Genomic DNA, 21034 nt, shown 5'->3' with positions numbered 1-21034 from the left:
TTATCCTATGTGTTGTATAAATCCTAACCTTTATGATATTAATGAGGAAGGGTTAGAGGCAGTTATGTTAACGAGGCAAGATACAATCTACAGAGTTAGGTTGTATTTCAAGTCAATCTCTTTTGAGATATAAAAGAGAGAAGCTAGCAGAGAAGAGTGGGACCTCGTACCACCCAGAAAGAAGTGCCAGGAGAAGCACATGTCCTCTGGACCTGGGGTCCCTGCGCGGAGAAGCTCCTAGACCAGAGGAAGATTGTTGCCAAGGACCTTCCCCCAGAACCAACAGAGAGAGAAATACTTCTCCTGGAGGTGACACCCTGCAATAGGACTTCTAGCCTCCCAGACTGTGTGAGAATAAATTTCTGTTTGTTAAAACCATCCAATTGTGGTATTTCTGTTATAGCAGCACTACATAACTAAGACAGTGCTGTAATTACCCACTTACCTGCTGGTGGTAGTGTTCAAATGTTGATGGGGTCAGAGGTCACTAGAGGAGACTGATTGGTCACCAAGACGCCATCCTGGGCAAAATTTGTCATCAAGGTGAATTCACCAGGGTCTAAGATCAGGCCTGGTTTCTCAGGGAGGAGTCACATCAAACAGTGCCTGGAATGATTTATAAAGTCAGAATGCCAATTTAGGGAGGCAGAACTCTAAGATGAAGTGAGTAAGTGTGTGGGCTCTGGGGCTAGGCTGCCTGAGTTTAGATCCTGGCTCTCCCTTACACGTGTGTGACCTTGAGCACGTGACTTCTCTGTCCCTATTTCTCAACCCCTAAATGGGGATGATAACAGCATTTACATTATAGGAGCATTGTAAGCAAAAATCATGGAGACTTAATCTGTATATCAGGATTAGTAAAGCTTCACAGAGGAAGTGGCTTTTGGACTGAGACCTGATAGATGAGAAGGAGTTGGCTGGCAAGGCTTAGGAACCAGGACAGGACATTTGAGGAGCTGAAAGAAGCCAGTGAAGAGGGAGCCTTGTGAGTGAAGGATGGCGTGGGACAAGATGAGACTGGAAAGGTAGCCAGGGCCCTGATGATGTTGCTTCTCGGAGGTCATGCTTGAGAGTTTGGCATTTATCCTGAATGCTATGGCAATCCACTAAAGGGCTAATTTTAAGCAAAGGGGTAACAAGATATGACTCACATCTTAGAAGGATTGCTCTGGCTGCTGGGTGCAGGGCGGACGGACTGTTAAACGGGGCAAGAAAAGTGGTAAGGAGACCAGTTAGGAAGCCATAGAAGTAGCTGCCCAAATAAGAGATGTGCTGACTTAGACTGAAGGAACAGCAGCAGAGGTGGTGGGAGGGCGACAGAATCAGGATATATTTTGGAGAGCAGACAGAACTTACTAATGAATTAAATGAGTCTGGAGGTTGGCTGGAGTCTCTGAGTGGCACAAATAGTTAAACACTCAACTACTAAGCAAAAGGTTGGTGGTTTGAACCCACCCAGAGGCACCTTGGAAGAAAGTCCTGGTGATCTGCTTCCAAAAAGTCACAGTCTTGAAAACCCTAGGGGGCATGATTCTACTCTGCAACACATAGGGTCGCCATTTTAGTTTAGAGTTTGGCCTGGGAAAATGGTGGAGATTTTGGCTTTGGCAAATGGGTGCTTGAAGCGGTCATTTAACTCAGTGGGGAAGATTTTGGGAAGAATTAATTTGTTGTGTCTACTCAGTGGCATACAACAACATCAACAAGACCTGTTGCTGTCAAGTCAAATCCAACTTATAGCGACCCTATAGGACAGAGTAGAACTGCCCTATAGGGTTTCCAAGGAGCAGCTGGTGGATTTGAACTGCTGACCTTTTGGTTAGCAGCTGAGCTCTTAACTACCGCGCCACCAGGGCTCCACAACAACAAAGAGGGAGTATTAATGTAGGCCATATTCGTTTTGAGATATCTACTAACTCCAGTGGAGGTGAGCCTGGAGCTCACAAGAGGTCTGGGCCAGAGATGTCCATTTGGGCCTCATTAGCATGTAGATGGTAATTGTAACCATTTGTTTCAATGAGATCACCTAAGGAGAGAGTATAGATAGGAAAAGAGAGCGAGCGGTTGCTAGAGACTCCAGTATTTATAAGTCTGTGTAGCACAAGACACTGACAGAGTGTTAGTGAGGTGGAAAGAAAACCAGGTCATTGTGGTGACACAGAAGCCTCAAGAAAAAAAAAGTAAGGGGTCAACTGTGTCAAATGCAGCTGCGAAATCAAGTAAGATAATAGTGGTCCACTGACTTTGACAATATGTAGACCATGTGACCTTAATCAAATATCTTAAGAACAGACTAAATTAGAGTAAGTTGAAGAGAGATGGGAGTTGAGGAAGTGGAGAAACAAGTGTAGCAAACTTTTCAAAAAGTTTCGCTGAGAATAAGAGCTAAAAAGTGGGGAGGTAACAGGATCAGAGTGAGGTCGCAGAATTTTTTTTAAAAAAGTGATATTAAAGCATGTTTGTAAGTTGCTGGGAATGATCCAGAAGAAAGAAATGTGTGATGCAGGAGATAAAAAAGGGATAATCGCAGGGTTAGGATCCCTGAGAAGACTAAAAATGGTGAAATTCATTGCACTAGTGGAGGGATTGGCCTTAGATGGCTGGGGCCTATCCCTCACATTAACAGGAGTGAAGGTAGACTACAGGACTGGTTACATAATTTGCAGAGTGCAGTGCAAAATGAAAAGGTGGAACCCCTTATTAAAAAATTATTAAGAATTTCAAGACTGTGCCAGCAGAGCATTAAACCAAGTGCTAGGCAACTGGACGAAACCAAAGCTAATAAGTTTCCTGAATATGATCAAACACTCTGAGGGACAGAGTAGCAGGGGTGGGGTCTGGGGACTATGCTTTCAGGGGACATCTAGGTCAATTGGCATAACAAATCTTATTAAGAAAATGTTCTGCATCCTACTTTGGTGAGTGGCATCTGGGGTCTTAAAAGCTTGCAAGCGGCCATCTAAGATACATCAATTGGTCCCAACCACCTGGAGTAAAGGAGAATGAAGAACACCAAAGACAAAAGGCAAGTATTAGCCCAAGAGACAGAAAGGGCCACATAAACCAGAGACTTCATCCGCCTGAGACCAGAAGAGCTAGATGGTGCCTGGTTACACCAATGACCACCCTGACAGGGAACACAACAGACAGTCCCTGATGGAGCAGGAGAAAGGCAGGGTGCAGAACTCAAATTCTAGTGAAAAGACCAGACTTAATGGTCTGACGGAAACTGGAGGAACCCTGGAAAGCATGGCTCCCGGATTCTCTATCAGCCTAGAACTAAAACAATTTCGGAGGCCAACTCTTCAAAGATTGGACCGGACTGTGGGACATAAAATGATACTCGTGAAGAGAGTGCTTTTTAGCTCAAGTAGATACATGAGACTAAACAGGCAACTTCTGTCCAGAGGTGAGATGAGAAGGCAGAGAGGGTTAGGAGCTGGTTGAATGGACATGGGAAATCAGGGGTGGAAAGGAGGAGTGTGCTGTCACAGTACAGGGAGAACAATTAGGGTCACATAACAATGTAGGTATAAATTTTTTTTTTTTTAGATAAAGCGGACTTTATTTAGATGATAAAGGTGGTGTATCAGTTTTGGTTAATAAAGCTGGGCTCAAGTGTCTTAACAGGTCTTTAATGCCATCACAAACTGGTATGCCAAGAGCATTCTGAATGCCAATTACAGACTGAAGTTATTTAAAAAACCAAGATACTATCAAAAGCTGATGGAGTTTGGATTTCTCTTAAAGTCGGACTAACACTTCAACAGTAAGAGTGAACAGCTTACTTAGTTGTAACAATGTATGTATAAATTTTTGTGTAAGAGATTAACCTGAAATGTAAACTTTCACTTAAACTACAACAATAAACAAAAAAAGAAAAATAATTTCCCTAATTAAGAAAAGAAAACCAAATGCAAGGCTCTTCAGGCCTGGGACCCTGTGCGACCACATAGTTTGGATGCTCATGAAGCCGGCCGTGGTCCAGTATATGATGATGACGGAGGTAAGCTGTCCTTTGGGCAAGCTCCTTCTTTCCGGGCCTCAATTGCCTCATGGAAGGATTGGAAGAGATGATAAGGGCACTTTCATCTCAGCTCCGCCGTTCTACAAGCAGGGAACAAGGCAGAGGAACAAAGTTTGTCCCTTTTTAACTTCCAACCCCACCAGATTTGAGCCCAATGCTTTCTGGAAGGTTCCAAAGCATCTGGTGACCATAGCAACTCACGCCAAACTCCCGAGCTCTGGGCTCCGCCCACCACTTCTTGGACTCGCTCATTGATTGGCTCAGAAAGCCGACCAATGATCGGCGAAGCGGGCTGTTAAATGCGCGGTCAATGGCCGAGGGACCAGAGGAAGGCGGGAAGGCAAGGGGAGAAGGCGGGCCTGAGTGGTACGGCAAGTGCGTATTTCCTGCTCCGCTGCGAAAGGCGGAGGCCTGGAGCGGTTGGGCCCAACGCGACCCGAAGGAGCAGAGAGCGCTGGGCTCCAGTGCCGAGCTCGGCTTTCCTAGCGCAGAAGGTGGCTGGCGCGATGGGAGGGGAGCAGGAAGAGGAGCGGTTCGACGGCATGCTGCTGGCCATGGCGCAGCAGCACGAGGGCGGCGTGCAGGAGGTAACCGCCCGCGCGGCGTCGGCCCGGCCTGGTCTGGCGCTGCCCGCCCATTCAGGCGGCCCTAGCCAAGCTCTCTCAGTCCGTCTCTGCCTTCGAGGGCCATTCCTGGACCTCACGGGCTTCCGGGACGCCCCCACATTCTCACTACACCTCAGCTTCCCGTCTGGCCGCCCAGCCAGCATGCCCCACTCCCTCGTATCAATCCCAGGCCCCCGGCGCCCTTCAGTAACTTCTAACTCAGCAACTGTGGCATTCTTGAACCCGACCCTTTGAAACCCTTCCTCCAGAGCCTTGGTATACCCCCTTGGTCTCACACATGCTTCTAGCCCTGGTCCCCCACAGGTGGCTTCTCCCAGAGAGCGTCCTTTAGGACGAGTCATACTGAACTCTGGTATTTGCACGTACCAAGACGTGTAGTGAGCCGATGAGTGTGTGCGGGGTGTGTGTGGAGAGATGATGTTAGCACGTGGTCTTTTTAGGCTGTGAATGGGGGAGTAGGAGGCCTGTGCTCGCAATTGGTTTCCACTGCCTGGGAAGCTTGGGACCTTCCCACCTCTCCAAGCCTCATTTTTCTTCTCTCTTAAAACGGAGCTACAAATCCTTGTTTTCCTGAATCGTTGTAGAAGAGTGGTATCTTGAAAACAGTGAGGAGTTCTAAATAATCAGGCTTGTTCATTCATCAAGTATTTGTTGGGTGATTTATGTGTGCCAGACACTCACTGGAGCCCTGCTGGCACAGTGGTTAAAAGCTCAGCTGCTAACCGAAAGGTCAGGAGTTCGAATCCACCAGCTGCTCCTTGGAAACCCTATGAGGCAGTTCCACTCTGTCCTATAGGGTCGCTATGCGTCTTAAGCCACTCCATCAGTGATTTTTTTTTTTTTTTTAAGACACTCACTGGGACTCACTGGGCTGGGTCCTGGGGATACATAGGTGAGCAGAAACTTGTCCTTGCCCTGATGGAGCTTACAAGGAGCTTTTTAAAAAAACGTAATGCATGCTGAGTGACCACACGATAATAACACATAGTCTGAACGGTAAGGATCAACTAGTGTGGATTCTGGAGTCGATTTTTTGAAGCAGCAACCTAGAAAGTTAGAGGTAGAATAGCCTGTCAAAATCAGTCCAGAACTTCATTTTATAAATGAAGAAATGGAGGCCCAGAGACTCCTGACCTCCTGGAGACCAGGCTCCTCAGGCCATTTTGCTTTCCGCAGTCCTTTGCTGATTTTCTTTCTCACTGAGGACAGGTTTTCATTGAGCTGTCCATTTCCATTCTTTCACCCAGGTGCCTTTTGTGACCAAGGACTCCCAAGCTCTTTGAGGTCCGGAGGATGTTACTAATTTGCAAGTGTAAAAAGGCTCCTCCATTCCCCTAAATTGTTGACACAAAACCAGATTTGGGAGTGAGTTCATTTTTGAGAATTGAAAACATGTCTAGAAGTTTCAATTCCTATTGAAACCATTGAGATAAATTCTAGCATCAGATTTAGAACCCTTGGGCAAATAAAATGGCTTGAACGTGCAAACTCTAGATCACCACTAGATCAGTTCATTCAGCAAGTATTTTACTGAGCACATACTCTGAGCCTGATACAGTGCCGAGCCCTGGGGATGTAGACAGACTAAGTTCATGGTTCCTCCTGTTAGGATTTCATCCTCTAGCAGTGGATCTGTTGTTCTGTGCCAGACACTGCCAAGGGCCTTACCTTCATTACTTCATTTAATCCTCACAGGGTCTCCAGAAATAGGTCCTGCTGCTATTCCTGTTTTACAGAGTTAAGAGACTGCCCCCAACGTCACACAGCTAATATCAGTCTGAAACTAAAACCCAAGCTCTTAACCACTTGGCTACACTGCTACCCCAACCAGTGTTAGTTGGTCTTGACCTCCTTTGAAGTGGCTTTGTTTGCTCCTCTCCTAGTTCTGCCGTGGTAGCTCAGCCAGCGCCACTCTGGATGGGTTTTTTTAATTTTCTGGAGAGTAAAGTTGGGCCCAGGCATTTCATGCTCTGGATACAGAGGAGTGAATATTTCACATCTTCAAGCTACATGTAAACACACACAAGAGGTGAGACCTCCCAGATGGTCTAAAGTTAGGGTAAGCTTCCTGGTGGGAGTGACTAAGGGGACTTGGAGGAGGGAGATGTCTCAGTTAAGAGGCTCCAAGGTGAGAATAAGTCCCAAGTTCCCTCCTAGAGTAAGGAAATTAGCCTCTATTCAGTGGAGAGCCTCCCAGTATGGTGTCTCCATAGCTTCAGTTTTCTCTCTTTTCTTTCAGCTTGTGAACACCTTCTTCAGCTTCCTTCGACGCAAAACAGACTTTTTCATTGGAGGAGAAGAGGGGATGGCAGAGAAGGTAAGCGTTAGGTGCTGCTGTCCCTTGGGCAGCTCTGTCTCTTCAGAAAAATTCACCTGGCCTTCCTTTGGTGTAATAGTAACCTCTAGCAGAAGCAAAATGCCAAGGGCAAGGAGTGGGGGAGGGGAAGCAAGCTGTCATTTATTGAAGTTCCACTAGTAGCCAGGTGCTTTATCCACCCAATTTCACATGATCCTTTAGCAGTTCCGCAAGAGGGGTAGGTGTTACTATCCCATTTTTACAAATGAGGAAAGTGGGTCGGGGATCTTTTACAACAGAAAAATGGGCAATTCTCAGAAGACTGACAAAAATTAAAAAGAACATTGCAGAGATGTGGAAGAAAGGACACTTTCAGACATTGCTGGTGAAAGTGAATTATTGTAGCTTTTAAAAACTTTTTATTATAGAATATTTCAAACAGAAGCAAAGGTAGAATAGTCCTAGGAACCCCTGTGTAACCCATCCCTTGGCTACAACAGTCATTAACTTGTGACCACTTTCTCTCAGATTACTTTGAAGCAAATTCCGGGCATATTTTTGGATTTGTAAATATTTTGTGAATATTTAAAAAGAAAAGTTTTTTAATTAACATAACTTTAATGCTAATTGATTATAAATTCTCCCAAAAAGGAAAAAAAAAAAACAAAAATAAACCAGTTGCTCTCAAGTCACTTTTGACTCATGGTGACCCCACGTGTGTCAGATTACGGTAGAACTTTGTTCCCTAGGGTTTTCAATGGTTGATTTTTTGGAAGTAGATTGCCAGGCCTTTTTTCCAAGGCACCTCTGGGTGGACTCGAAGCAGCAACCTTTCGGTTAGCTGCCAAGCATGTTAATTATTTGCACCACCTAGGACTCTATCCAAAAAGAAATAGAAAATGATAATTCCTTAAATATCATCAAATGTCTCCTCAGGATTCAGATTTCGCCTACTGCTTTGCTTCTTTATTTTTCTAAAACAGGCTTATTGAGATATAATTCACATACCATACAGTTCACCGATTTAAAGTGTACAGTTCAGTGGTTTTCGGTATATAGGTTTCCCCTCCTATCCGGAAGTAGAGCATTTCTGTGAAACCTTTCATAAGCTGAAATGTAAAGCGAAGAAGCAATTACCATTACCAAGTTTTTGAGCATTCCCAGATGCAAAAAATAACCTACCAAATCATACCAAATAACACGTGAAGCCTAAAATAAAACTAATGTGTAGTAAAAACAGAAATGAAATGATAAATCCACAGCCTATATAAAGTAGATGCTGAGTGTAGTTTCTGGGGAAGGAGCTTGGTGATGCCACTCTCGAGACATGAGCTCTTGCTGCTTGGGGTGCGAGCTGCCTCTTTAACAGCTCGCTGCAATGCTAAATGCTATTTCTGCTTTTCATCTTTTTTTGTGCAAGTGAAAATCCTTTTCGGATTTCATTCAGTTAGCAAAAACAGGTACCAATGTAGGTCTTTCGTAAAAGTGAAGTAGTATAAAGCGAACTTTCAAAGAGTGGGGGTTACTTGTATGCACTGATACGTGTATCCATCACCACAGTCAATTTTAGAACATTTTCATCACTTTAAGAAGAAACCCTGTGTCTTTTAGCTGTCATCCTTTCACCTCCTCCCCTGTTTGTTTCCCCAACCCTTGTTGTGTGCCGACGAGTCGATTCCAACTCATAGTGACTCTATAGAACAGAGTGGAACTGCCTGTAGTGTTCTCAAGGCTATTATCTTTTTTTTTCCAATTGTGCTTTAAGTGAAGTTTACAATTCAAGTTAGTTTCTCATACTAAAATTTATACACACATTGTTATGTGAGCCTAGTTGCTCTCCCTGTAATATGTCAGCACACTCCTCCTTTCCACCCCAGATTTCCTGTGTCTGTTCAACCAGCTCCTGTCCCTTTCTGCCTTCTCATCTTGCCTCCGCATAGGAGCTGCACGTTTAGTCTCATGCATCTAGTTGAACTAAGAAGCACAGTCTTCACGAGTATCATTTTATGTCTTATAGTCCAGTCTATGTCTGAAGAGTTGGCTTTGAGAATGGTTTTAGTTCTGGGTTAATAGAGAGTCCGGAGGCCATGTCTTCTGGGGTCCCGCCAGCCTCAGTCAGACCATTAAGTCTGGTCTTTTTACTAGAATTCAGTTCTGCATCCCACTTTTCTCCTGCTCCATCAGGGACTCTGTTGTGTTCCCTGTCAGGGCGGTCACTGGTGGTAGCTGGGCACCATCTAGGTCTTCTGGTCTCAGGCTGATGGAGTCTCTGGTTTATGTGGTCCTTTTTCTCTCTTGGGCTAATATTTTTCAAGGCTGTAATCTTTATGGAAGCAGATTGCCGCATGTTTCTCACATGGAGTGGCTGGTGAGTTCGAACCTCTGACTTTTTGGTTAGCAGCCGAGTGCTTAACCACTGTACCACCAGGGCTCCTTTCCTAACCCTTAAGCAACCACTCACTGATCTACTTTCTGTCTCAGATTTCTCTATTCTGGACTTTCATATGAATGGAATCATATACTCTGGTTGTTTGTGACTGGCTTCTTTCACTTAGTATGTTTTCAAGGTTCGTTCATGTATCAGTAATTCATTACTTTTTATGGCTGAATAATATTCCATTGTATGGATATATCACATTTTGTTTATTCATTTGTTCATTGATGGGCATTTGGGTTGTTTGCACTGTTTGGCTATTATAACTAATGATGCTATAGATATTTGTGACCATTTGTATATCTTCTTTGGAGAAATGTCTGTTCAGATCCTTTGTCCATTTTTTAATTGGGTTATTTGTCTTTTTATTATTGAGTTGTGAGCGTTCTTTGTATATTCTAGATAGACGTCCCTTATCAGACGTATGATTTGCAAATATTTTCTCTCATTCTTTGGATTATCTTTTCACTTTCTCAATGGTATCCTTTAAAGCACAAATGTTTTTAATTTTGATGAAGTCCAGTTTATCTGTTTTCTTTTGTTGCTCATGTTTTTGGTGTCATATCTAAGAATCCTTTGCCAAATCCAAAGTCCTAAAGATTTACTGCTAAGTTTTCTTCTTAGAGTTTTGTAGTTTTTGCTCTTATATTTAGGTCTTTGATGCACTTTGAGTTAATTTTTGTATGTGGTATGAGGTAGGGGTCCAAGTTAATTCTTTTGCATGTGAATATCCAGTCTCAGTACCATTCATCTCTGTACTATGTTTTTGTTATTTCTCCATCGAATAGACTTTACACTGTTGTTCAGAATCAGTTGACCATAGATGTATGGGTTTGTTTCTGGACTCCCAGTTCTATTCATTAATCTTTGTGCCACTAGCATACTGTCTTGATTACCATTACTTTGTAGTATGTTTTGAAATTAGGATATGTTAGTCTTCCTACTTTGTTCTTTTTTCAGGGTTCTTTTGGCTATTCTGGTTCCCTTGCAATTCCATATGAATTTTATAATCAGCTTGTCAATTTGTACCAAGAAGTCGCCTTGGATTTTAATCAGGATTGTGTTGAATCTGTAGATCAGTTAGAGGAGTATTGCCGTCTTAATGCTAATTTTCTAGCCCATGAACATGGAATGTTTTCCATTTATTTAGGTGTTCATTAATTTTTTTCAACAATGTTTTTATAATTCTCAAAGTATAAGTTTTGTACTCTTTTGTTAAATTTATTCTTAAGTATTTTATTCTTTTTGATGCTATTGTGAATGGAATTGTTTCCTTAATTTCATTTTCAGATTCACTGCAGCCCCAATGCTTTCTTACTGTTTTTTCTTTGATTCAGGTTCCAGACAAGGTCCACACATTTCTTTGATTGATAGGAGGAACCTATGGATTAAGGGACATCTTTTTTTTTCCCTTGCAGTTTATTTGTTCAAGAGACCTGGTTTTTTGTCCTGGCAAGTTTCGCACAATCTGGATTTTGCGTATTGCATATATGTGATGTCGTTTAACCTCTGTCTTTTTCATTTTCTGCGTGTTGATAGTTAGATCTAGAAGCTTGATCTGATTCAGTTGTGGGTTTTTTTGTTCCCCAAGATTACTTCATAGATGGTCTTGTGTACCCCATCAGGAAGCTCATAATGCTTGGTTGTTTCTCATGTGATGTTGCCTAAATCTGTTGTTTCGTTATGATAGGTTTGTAAAATGCTAATATTCTATCATTCTGTTCGCCTTTATTAGCTATAATTCTTCTAAAGAAACTTTCCCTTGTTAACTGGTTACCTGAGAGCATACAGTGTATTTACTTATTTAGTGTTTTGGGCATAATTACTGGGTTCCCTAGCATCTTCCAAAGGTGACCGATGAGGTGAGTTTTTTTCTTAGTGTCATCATAAACCCATGGATTTAAATACCCTGTGTTTCATTCCATTACAGTTATTTTTATTGATGCAGTGGCATGCCATCTGTGATCCCTAGTGAGTCAGTCAAAGTGGAAATTCACGTCGAAGGACATAGTCTATTTTGGCACCAGATACTGACATGGGATGCCATACCAGCATCAGTGCCACCAGTGTAAAGCCCTGCCCCTATTTCTTGTGCGTGCTCCCTCAACTTTCACAAAGCCGTCTGCATCACGAGGTTGTCTGTGTTTTGTATGCCTTACTGCACTTCCCAGATCCCCTCTTCCTACTTTTAGGTTGTAAAAATGGCATGGGGGAGGTATCTGACCTCCTTCAACCCCACAAGGGGGAAGGAGAACCAAGATCAGGGCTGATTCCTATCAGGTGGAAGTCAGACACACCTCCTGTCTCCACCATCTCTACCAATTCTGACACCAACTGTCCTTCCCACAGCACTCTACTGGGTTCCGTAATTCATTGCAGTGGCCACACAGAACTTACAGACCATACTGACAATTATGGGGTTTATTAGGGAATTAACAGTTGCAGTTCAAGCTCAGGAACACTCAAGATACAGTTTTTCCATCCGGACAGCCTCTCCCCAGCCATGCTCACAGGCACACCTCTCCCTGGCCCTAGGCCTCTGCCCAAAGGCACTCAGCTTTCTCTCTCCATGGGCTGAGAAGCCTACTGCACCATCTCCTCCTGCTGGTCTCTCCTTCCTTGGTGGTGGTGGGCTCCTCCTCTCTGCTCTGGAATTGGCTCTCTTTTAAGGCAAAACTGACCAATCCCCTTGATAGGCCACAATTACCCTATCACACAGTCACCTGGGTGGGAATTAACAAGCCCATGGCTAGAAGGGCTACACACAAAAGTAATTAATCGCACTGCGTAGGTAAATCTGCTTCCTCTGTTTTCTAACTTTCAGTAGAGGATACTTGAGGGTTCTTTCTGCTCATGTGTCATTGAAATGCAGCATCATTTCAGCAGAGTATTTAGATTTCCTGTTTTGTAGAGATAGAGTTCCCTAGTGGGTTACATTTTCATAAAAACAGTTCCATAAAATTCCCCCCTTCAAAAAAATGAGGTACTTTGGATGCTGCAAAGATAAACGAGGCAAGGATCCTGCTTTCAAGGGGCAATAAGGCATGGCCCCAGATAATTATAACTCAAGGAAGAAAGTGCTGGTAAGAGGAGTTGAGATAAAATTCTGTGGCGTTCACAAGAAGGAGAGAGGGCACTTATTTGGTGAGACTCAGGAAAGGTTTGGGGGAGGATGTGGAATTTGATCTGGCCTTGAAAGATGAAGTAGGATTTGGACAGGTGAAGATGGGCAGAAGGGTGTTTCTAGGTGTAGGGAACGTCTACGGTGGTAGCAATAGGATTACGGACGAGGAGCCTAAATCTGCCTGGGAGAAAGTATGGCTGTGCTGATTTGAGGGCTGAGGAGGCACTCCCAGGAGATCAAGCTCAGTGAGGAGCAGTCCAGGCAGAAGGATCCATGTGGAGAGAGGCCGAGGAGCTCAGGCTCTGCAGTGCAGGCCAGAGGGAGCTGTGGTCAGTTTTAAGCAGGGGCTACTGATGGTTTTGCTGGAGGCCCAGACTCTAGGGAAGAGGGACAGGTCTGGCCTGAGATGGTGAGGATAGTGGAGTGGTGTCTCTGGTAGGACTGGTACCAGGTGGGTGTTCACCGATGACTGCGGTATCTCCTTAGGCACCTGGATGGAGGTACGTGATGTTACTCCTTGAGATGGGAGCCACAGGAAGAGGAGAAAGTTGCCGAGGGGGCTGGCTTGTGGGTGTGTGTAAGCAGAACCTAAGTTGGTTCTGGGGCTCATAGCAGTGATTCCCAGTGATGTTCTGGGTAGTTGCAGCACCGGGACCTTTTGGATCTGTGCCTTAGAGGCGAGCCTGCCTACTCTTCACTCCAGCCCACCATAGGCATCCCCTCAGCTGATGGCCTGTCAGTTCGTCTTCCCCAGGGCCTTGTGTCGGGGAAGCTTGGGAAGTGAAGAGAGAGTTGGGGTCCGTGTGCATTACTCCAGCGCACTGGTTTCTCAGGGTGGGGGAATATGAGAATTCCTCGTGTAGGGAGGAGAATCCCTGCCAAAATTAGCCACTGTTATTTACTGTTTGGAGTGGGTCAGATTTGTTGGGGGAACCCCCCGCCCCGAGGTGGTCAGGTTCAGGACCTCTGTCTGGATCAGCTAACTCCTGCTCTCACCCCTTCAGATTCCACTGAAATACTTCTCCTCAGCAAGGTCTTCACTGGCCAGGCTGGTGGGAGCCACGCTTTATTCCCCCATCATCCCAGCATGGGTCAGGGAAAGCCTGTGCTTAGGTATTCTCACTGGCATTCAAGCCTGTCTTCTAGAGAAGGCCTTTTCCTCGCTTCCCCACCCAGCTGGGCTGTGGTTCCCAAAGATGTGTCCAGTCACAAACACTTGACTTCGTGACACACTGCTGATTGGCACCTTTGAATGGGCTGCCATACCACCAGGGTCTCCAGCTGGAGCTGGGCCTAGGTGAAGCTAGCGGAGGGGGCTTGGGAGGAGACTGGGAGGAGGAGGCAAAGGCTGCTGTGATTGGCCCTGACTGCCTGGCGGCTCAACTTTGCCCTCGCCTAACCCCTTAGCTAACTTCCAGGAGCTAGGAAGGGACAGGACAGATGGGATGTGACATGGTTCACTAAAGCTGGGAGAGAGGAGGGCCCTGCTTCTGCCTCTCCTGGGCCAATGGCTGGCACATGGCTTGAGTTCAAGGTCTCTCCGATTAGGGACTTGGAACCAAGGCTGTGTGGTGGAGCAGCCCCCAGTGGCATGATTATCTTGTGACTGATTCTTTGTATTCACAGCCGAATGGCCTGCAGGAGGCTCCTTCCTCTCACCCTTCGTTTTGCTAACCCATTTGGTTTGGGGAGTGCTTTTAGTGCCCTTTAACCCTGCAGAGTGTGGAGCTACTCAGTGAGGCATGAGGCTGGGGGGTTGGGGGTGGCGGGAGGAATTGGCGTCAGATGAATGATGCATAGGGCATTTAGCAGAACACTAGGTCTGGGAGCCCATGGGCAGCTCCTGTCACCCTAGGCCCCACATGGGCCCACAGCTCTTGCAGATTCCTCCCTCCTTTCAGCTCTGGTTTAGAAAGATGCTTGAAAGATGGTTTATTGACCACTGATCACATGGCAGGCACTCTGTGAGGGTTCTTCCAGGGATATGTGTGTGTGTATGTGGGCCTGTATGTGCCAGAGACTGAAGAGACACTTGAGCTAGTTCTGGAGAGGGAGTAGAAGTCTGCCAGGTGACCTGGGAGTGGGGATGAGGGCATTCTAGGCAAAGAACAGCATATGCCAAGACTGCTTTTAGAAATAATAAAATAGAGGCACGGAGAGGTACCCTTAGGATCACACAGGTAGAAAGAGTAGACCAGGAACTCAAACCTAGGTGTGACTCTCAGGGGTGCATGAGGATTGGCCAGGAGGGCTACTGGTGTAAACAGCAAGGTGGAGCTGTCTCCCATTTTATTTTTATGGCAGAGAGAGTATTTGTCGCCATTCCTTATCAGCTGACATTTGGCTAGCCCCAACCAGGCAAAGGGTGCCAATACTTTATGTGGCTTTGATGTGGCAAGAACTGTACCAGGCTCTTGATGGGTGCTGTCACATTTGATCCTCATGACAGATGAGGAAATTGAGGCTTAGAAAGAGTCAAAGTTGCTCACTTGGCAGCCATCTAAGATGCATCAATTGGTTCCCAACCCACCTGGAGCAAAGGAGAACGAAGAACACCAAAGACCCAAGGAAAATATTAGCCCAAGAGACAGAAAGGGCCACATAAACCAGAAACTTCATCAGCCTGAGACCAAAAGAACTAGATGGTGCCGGGCAACCACCAATGACCACCCTGACGGGACACAACAGAGAGTCCCTGATGGAGCAAGAGAAAGGTAGGGTGCAGAACTCAAATTCTAGTAAAAAGACCAGACTTAACGGTTTGACTGAAACTGGAGAGACCCTGGAAGACATGGCCTCTGGACATGGTCTGTTAGCCCAAAACTAAAACCATTCCCGAGGCCAAGTCTTTAGACAAGGATTAGACTGGACTGTGGGACATAAAATGATACTCGTGAAGAGTGTGCTTCTTAGCTCAAGTAGGTACATGAGACTAAATGGGCAGCTCCTGTCCAGAGGTGAGATGAGAAAGCAGAGAGCGTCAGGAGCTGGTTGAATGGACCCAGGAAATCAGGGGTGGAAAGGAGGAGTGTGCTGTCATAGTATAGGGAGAGCAACTAGGGTTACATAACAGTGTCTATAAATTTTTGTATGAGAAGCTAACTTGAATTGTAAACTTTCACTTAAAGCACAATTTTTTTAAAAAAAAAAAAAAAGGAAAAAAAAAGTTGCTTACTTGTCCAAGGCCACAGCCAGGTAGTGACAGGTAGCACTTGGCGGCAGGGAGGCCAGGTAGCAGGATGTGGAGAGACATTCCGGGGAGGCTCAGTGGGAGAGAAAGGGTTTGGAATTGATAGCTTGCTGGCACGAAGAAGAGACTAGCCTCTTCCTTCAAGAAAGATCTCTGGCTTCCTGCTAATGTGGTGGTTCTGGGAGTGGTGCTGCATGGAAGGGAGATAGGGTACATGCAGGTAAGAGATCATTCAGCGGAGCAGGTCGGTGTGGGCCTGAGAGCTCAAGGGAGGCTTCTCATAGCGCTTGGGGCTTGCGTATAGCTTGTAACAGCTTCACTCAATACCCAAAGTTTCGGAGCACTTACCATTTTGGTTTGACAGCCCTGTGAGGTGAGGATTCTCCTTCACAGATGAGGAATCTGAAGCGCTTAGAAGTTAAGCAATTTGCCACTAGCTAGGTTGTGACAAAGATTAGAATTTGTCCACCTTCACTGTCTATGCGCTTGGTTACTAGGCTGTATTTTTTAAAAAAAAAAAAAAAAAAAAAGGCCAGGCAAAGGTGCCAGCACTTTATATGTGGCTATGGTGTGGCAAGGACTGTGCAAGCTCTTGATGGTTTTCTTTGCAGGTATTCTCAGTAACTGTGAGCTAGATGTATTACCCCTGTTTTACAGATGAGGAAACTGAGGTTCTGGGTGAAGTGCCTTGGCCATGCACGCAGCTGATAGAGATGGGATTAGACTCCAGGCCTTGGGACGTGGTCTCCTGCCCTAGTACCTTCTCTTCCTTCTCTAGCTCATCACACAGACCTTCAACCACCATAACCAGCTGGCACAGACAGCCCGGCGGGAAAAGAGAGCCCGACAGGAGACTGAGCGGCGGGAGAAGGCAGAGCGGGCTGCCCGGCTGGCCAAGGAAGCCAAGTCAGAGGCCTCTGGGCCCCAGATCAAGGAGCTGACTGATGAGGAGGCAGAGAGGCTGCAGCTGGAGATTGACCAGGTGAGACTGGGCTTCCCTCCCCCCACCTCCCAGGCCCCCATTGACACTGGGAAGTGAGGGACCCTCTTGCCAACTGCTCTGCCCTTTGCCACAGAAAAAGGACACAGAGAATCATGAGAACCAGCTCAAGAATGGCAGCCTTGGCTCACCAGGGAAGCAGGTGAGATGGGCTAGAGGGGCTCAGGACTAGCTGGGGGTGACTCGCCAGCCTTCCCCTCTTTCTGGAATGCCTTCCCTCTCCTCCTTGGGTTCCGGAATCTTCCCCATACTTCAGGATCTGGATTAAAAAACAAAACAAAACCTACTGACCTTAAGTTTGAGCAAGAAAGCCAAAGAGCCAGAGAGGACAGTGCCTGCACAGGTACCGTCAAGTTTCTATGGGCTGGACTGGCCCTTCGTGGTGGGCCACTCAGAACAGATCTCGAGGATGTGCTCCTCAGGGCCCCTCCCACTACTTTTTTTTTTTTCTTTTTTCCCCCCTCTTCTGACTCTTGAGTCCAGCTTCCCAGGCAGTCCTTAGGATATTCATTTGGCTTTCCAGAGGTTCTGGGCTGAGACTAGGGGGTCTCTGAAACAGAAGAAGAAATTGCTAATTTTGCAGCCTGGTTTTATTTTAGAATAACCCTGCTCAAGGCCACCTCAGCGGTGGTGCCGTCTATTCCAGTCCGTGCTAGGCTCTTTTCCCAACTGCCTCAGCTTGGAATAGCTGGGTCCTCTAGGTCTATCTCTGACTGTCACTGTTCCCTAATCATGGCCTGTATCACATGGTGTAACAGTCTGAGCTCCTCTCAGGCAGAGATCGGAACCTGGAGTGGGCAGGGATCAGGTCTCTTTCATTTTGTGGCTGTTTGCCCAGTGCCAGCCCTGGGCCTGCCCAGGTAGGGGCTCAGTTTTTATCTGTCAAGTCACTAAGCACCCCTGACTGTGAGCAGGAGACTGAGGAGGACGAGGATGAGGAGGAAGACGAGAAAGACAAAGGGAAACTGAAGCCCAACCTAGGCAACGGGGCAGACCTGCCCAATTACCGCTGGACCCAGACCTTATCGGAGCTGGATGTGAGTGGCAGGGCCAGGGATGGAGGTTAGGGAGCCCGTCTGGGGTCCTGGCAGCCCCCAGTGGCTTCTCCTGACTTCCCCTGCCCCATGCAGCTGGTGGTGCCCTTCCACGTGAACTTCCGGCTGAAGGGGAAGGACTTGGTGGTGGACATCCAGCGGCGGCACCTCCGGGTGGGGCTGAAGGGGCAGCCGGCGATCATTGACGGGGAGCTCTACAACGAGGTGAAGGTGGAGGAGAGCTCATGGCTCATCGAGGATGGCAAGGTGGTGACGGTGCATCTGGAGAAGGTGCGAGGGGCCCAGCCTGGGGCCCAGCACTCCTACCTGGGATGTTGATAGAGCAGGAGGGGAGGATATCTGCTTATTCACTGTGCTGGGTGCTGTTGACATAGCTCATTTAATCCTCACAGTAGGACTTTTAAAGTAGGTCTGTCCCCACTTTACAGTCAAGAAAGGGGCCGCTCAGAGATTTGCCCAAGCACCTACCTCTAAGAAGTGGTGGAGTCAGGGCTGAAACATATTCTTTGGTACCAAAGCCTCTCTCTTTTCATTAGGTACATACGTTCAGTTCAGCAAACATTTGAATACCTGTGTGCCAGGCACTGTTCTAAGTGTTGGAGAGAGAACAGTGAACAAAACAGAAAAATCCCTGCCCTCAGGGGACGTACATTCCCTGCCCCACTTCCTTCACAGGGAGAGGGGACACGGATACCAGTAAATAAAAGTATCTCTGTAAAGAGTCAAGGGTCCAAGGAAAGCCTCCATAGCACCTGAGGCCCTCTCCTAGCCCACCTGGCCTTTGCTGCCCTCACTTGCCCTTCCTCACCCTTGCACTTGTTGTTCCTAACCGGAATGTCCTCTACTTTTTTTATCTGGTATACTGCTTGTCTGTTAAGGTCCTTCTCTCCCTCTACCCTGGATGAGTATCTCCTTCTGTACTTCATTCTTCCACTTATCATGCTGATTGTTCACTGTTTGTCTCCATGTCTATCTCCCCCAGCCACTGGAGAGGGCAGGGACTGGATCTCACTCATCTGGACCCCTGGTGCCCAGAACAGGCCTCCATGGATATCGGGTGCAGGATGTGGGTGGGGGGAGAAAGTTTGGTTCTGGAAGGGCTGGGGGTGGTTCCCAGGGCATAGAGTGAGCTGCCTCCCATCCCCCGGTGGTTCTCCTCCCCTTCCTCGCAGATCAACAAGATGGAGTGGTGGAGCCGCTTGGTGTCCAGTGACCCTGAGATCAATACCAAGAAGATCAATCCTGAGAACTCCAAGGTGAGCCCTGACTGATTGGGAGAGCTTTAGGAGAGAGGTGAAGGGCCTGGGGCGGCCCCAGAGCTTCACCCGTCCCTGTAACTGCCTGTTCCCAGCTGTCAGACCTGGACAGTGAGACCCGCAGCATGGTGGAGAAGATGATGTATGATCAGAGACAGAAATCCATGGGGCTGCCTACCTCTGATGAGCAGAAGAAACAGGAGATTCTGAAGAAGTAAGCATTTCAGAGATAGAGGTGGATGATAGCAGGGACTGAAATCACTGAGTGGGCAGGCACTGCACAGGCAGGCGCAGGAGCTACTCTCCCCCCTTCCAGGGTGAGTCAGTCACGTTTATGGCTTTATGGCCCTGGCCTGCCTCCCCTAATCACTTGCTGAGGTCATCTTGAGGGCAAGGCCAACTCAGGGTAACAGGCAGTCATTGCCACCCAGGAAAACAGGGCCAGTGTTGGCACCCCATCTTCCAGCCTTGGAGATCCTGGAGCCCCATCCCTGCCGAGCCTGGGCTGGTTGCCTTCCAGGTTGCTCAGGGTCCTTAAGAGATTAACCTGACTTGAGGGGCTGGGAGAAAGGGACTGGCTTTGGGGGAGAGGAAGGTGTCCTTTTTACCCTTTTCCTCCTTCTTCCCAGGTTCATGGATCAGCATCCGGAGATGGATTTTTCCAAGGCCAAATTCAACTAACCTGTTTTCAACCCTGAACTTTCAGAACTCAGATCCCAGCCATCCAGCTTTCTTTCCCACCCTTCCCTGGGATTTGGGGGCCTCAGGGCTTGGGTAGGCATGGGACTGGCCCAGACATATGGGTCCCAGGGCATCATGGGAAAAGGGCTGGGGCCTTGGGGGTCTTGTCCTCCCCAGTTGGCCTACTGTTACACATTAAAGCTGTTTACCCAACTCCATCTATGTCCTTGTCTCTCTCTGGCCTTTCCCTGGGGCACAGGCCTCTTGAGTTGCTCTTAGGAGCTGAATGCTTGGCTTCCAGCCCAGATTCTGCCATGTGACTTGCCCCTCTCTGGGCCTCAGTTTCTCCTCATTAAAGGGAGTATTAAAACAAGACTTAGTCTGTGTATGATTCTGAGCAAAAGTGAGTTTTTCTGCCTACAAGGATTGGAACATACGTCAGATTCTCAAAGGGCCCCGTGACCCAGCAAAGTTTAAGACCAACTATAGACTTTTGATTAGATTTTCATCTCTAAGAGAACTTCCACTGCAGTTGGTCTGTGCTCCAGCCCTGGATCAATTTCGCACCATTGTTTCTCAGGGGTGGAAGAGCAGCAAGGGCTAGGGGTCCCTGCCTAGCTGGGAGGTGGGGTGAGGGGATTGCCTAGGCCTTGGATCTGCTCTGTGTGGCACAGGGACCTGGCCCAGCGAACAGGGTAAAGTCCATGGGCCCCATTGTTTGTGTCTCTGACCTGGACCTCTATAGATTTTAGGCCTCAGAACCAGCCATTGGGGCAGGCCTCCTCGGCCAGGCTGAGGTGCGCACCTCTGCCTGGATCCTGCCCTACTTTGGCCAGAGGGTGAGGGTCACTGAGTGCAAGGGGCAACAGAGGCCATAGCAAGAATGTCAAGGTTGACCTTCCCAGAGTGCTCTGCTCTGTGGGCCCTGGGTGACCCGTGAATTTCTGGAACACAGCATGTCCTTCCTTTTGGAATTTCAGAATAGTTTATTGAGGACTTCAGAGAGGTGGTGTGATACCTAGCCTTGTCTGTTTTCCAAACTTGATAAAGCCTTGTTTTCTGAAAATGCCAATAATGGTTCCCAAGGCTGTTTAGAAAATGCTGCTCTAGGGCCGTGGCTGGGGTGAAGTGCTTCTACTCTGCAGCCACAGCCCTGGGCTCCAGCCAGCAGCCTGTGGTCATGCAGTCTTGTGGAGAGGCCTTGATATGGATGAGACCGAAGAGCCTAAGGAAAGGGGCTGGCTTAATGCCGGAGCTGGAGTTACAGCTGGGCCCTGTGATCACAGCCCCGAGGGACCATCCTGTGTATGATAGCAATTGGATAGGTACAGTTCGTCCAGTCACG

At 47.2% G+C, this 21034-nt stretch overlaps 1 protein-coding gene across 1 annotated transcript; it reads left to right on the top strand.

Annotated features, from left to right (window-relative positions):
• The first annotated feature begins 4408 nt into the window (after positions 1-4408).
• Positions 4409-19905, top strand: NUDC (nuclear distribution C, dynein complex regulator). The gene is made up of 9 exons (XM_004377069.3): positions 4409-4614; positions 6893-6970; positions 16476-16679; positions 16774-16839; positions 17612-17734; positions 17828-18022; positions 18925-19008; positions 19104-19222; positions 19638-19905. Exons 1-9 carry the CDS (start codon positions 4534-4536, stop codon positions 19687-19689), a joined length of 1002 nt encoding a protein of 333 aa, XP_004377126.1. The 5' UTR covers positions 4409-4533; the 3' UTR covers positions 19690-19905.
• Positions 19906-21034: the final 1129 nt, after the last annotated feature.

Source organism: Trichechus manatus, unplaced genomic scaffold, assembly GCF_000243295.1.
Source record: "Trichechus manatus latirostris isolate Lorelei unplaced genomic scaffold, TriManLat1.0 scaffold00048, whole genome shotgun sequence".
Classification (NCBI taxonomy): Eukaryota; Metazoa; Chordata; class Mammalia; order Sirenia; family Trichechidae; genus Trichechus; species Trichechus manatus.
Note: the sequence above shows the minus strand (reverse complement) of the source record. Positions and strands in the feature narration are given on the sequence as shown.

What these genes read in the sequence shown, in the direction of transcription:
- NUDC (XM_004377069.3), top strand. Translation starts at nt 4,534, where the DNA reads ATGGGAGGGGAGCAGGAAGAGGAGCGGTTCGACGGCATGCTGCTGGCC. An exon ending in ACGAGGGCGGCGTGCAGGAG is followed by an intron (nt 4,615 to 6,892) that starts GTAACCGCCCGC and finishes CTTTTCTTTCAG; the next exon opens with CTTGTGAACACCTTCTTCAG. An exon ending in AAGAGGGGATGGCAGAGAAG is followed by an intron (nt 6,971 to 16,475) that starts GTAAGCGTTAGG and finishes TTCCTTCTCTAG; the next exon opens with CTCATCACACAGACCTTCAA.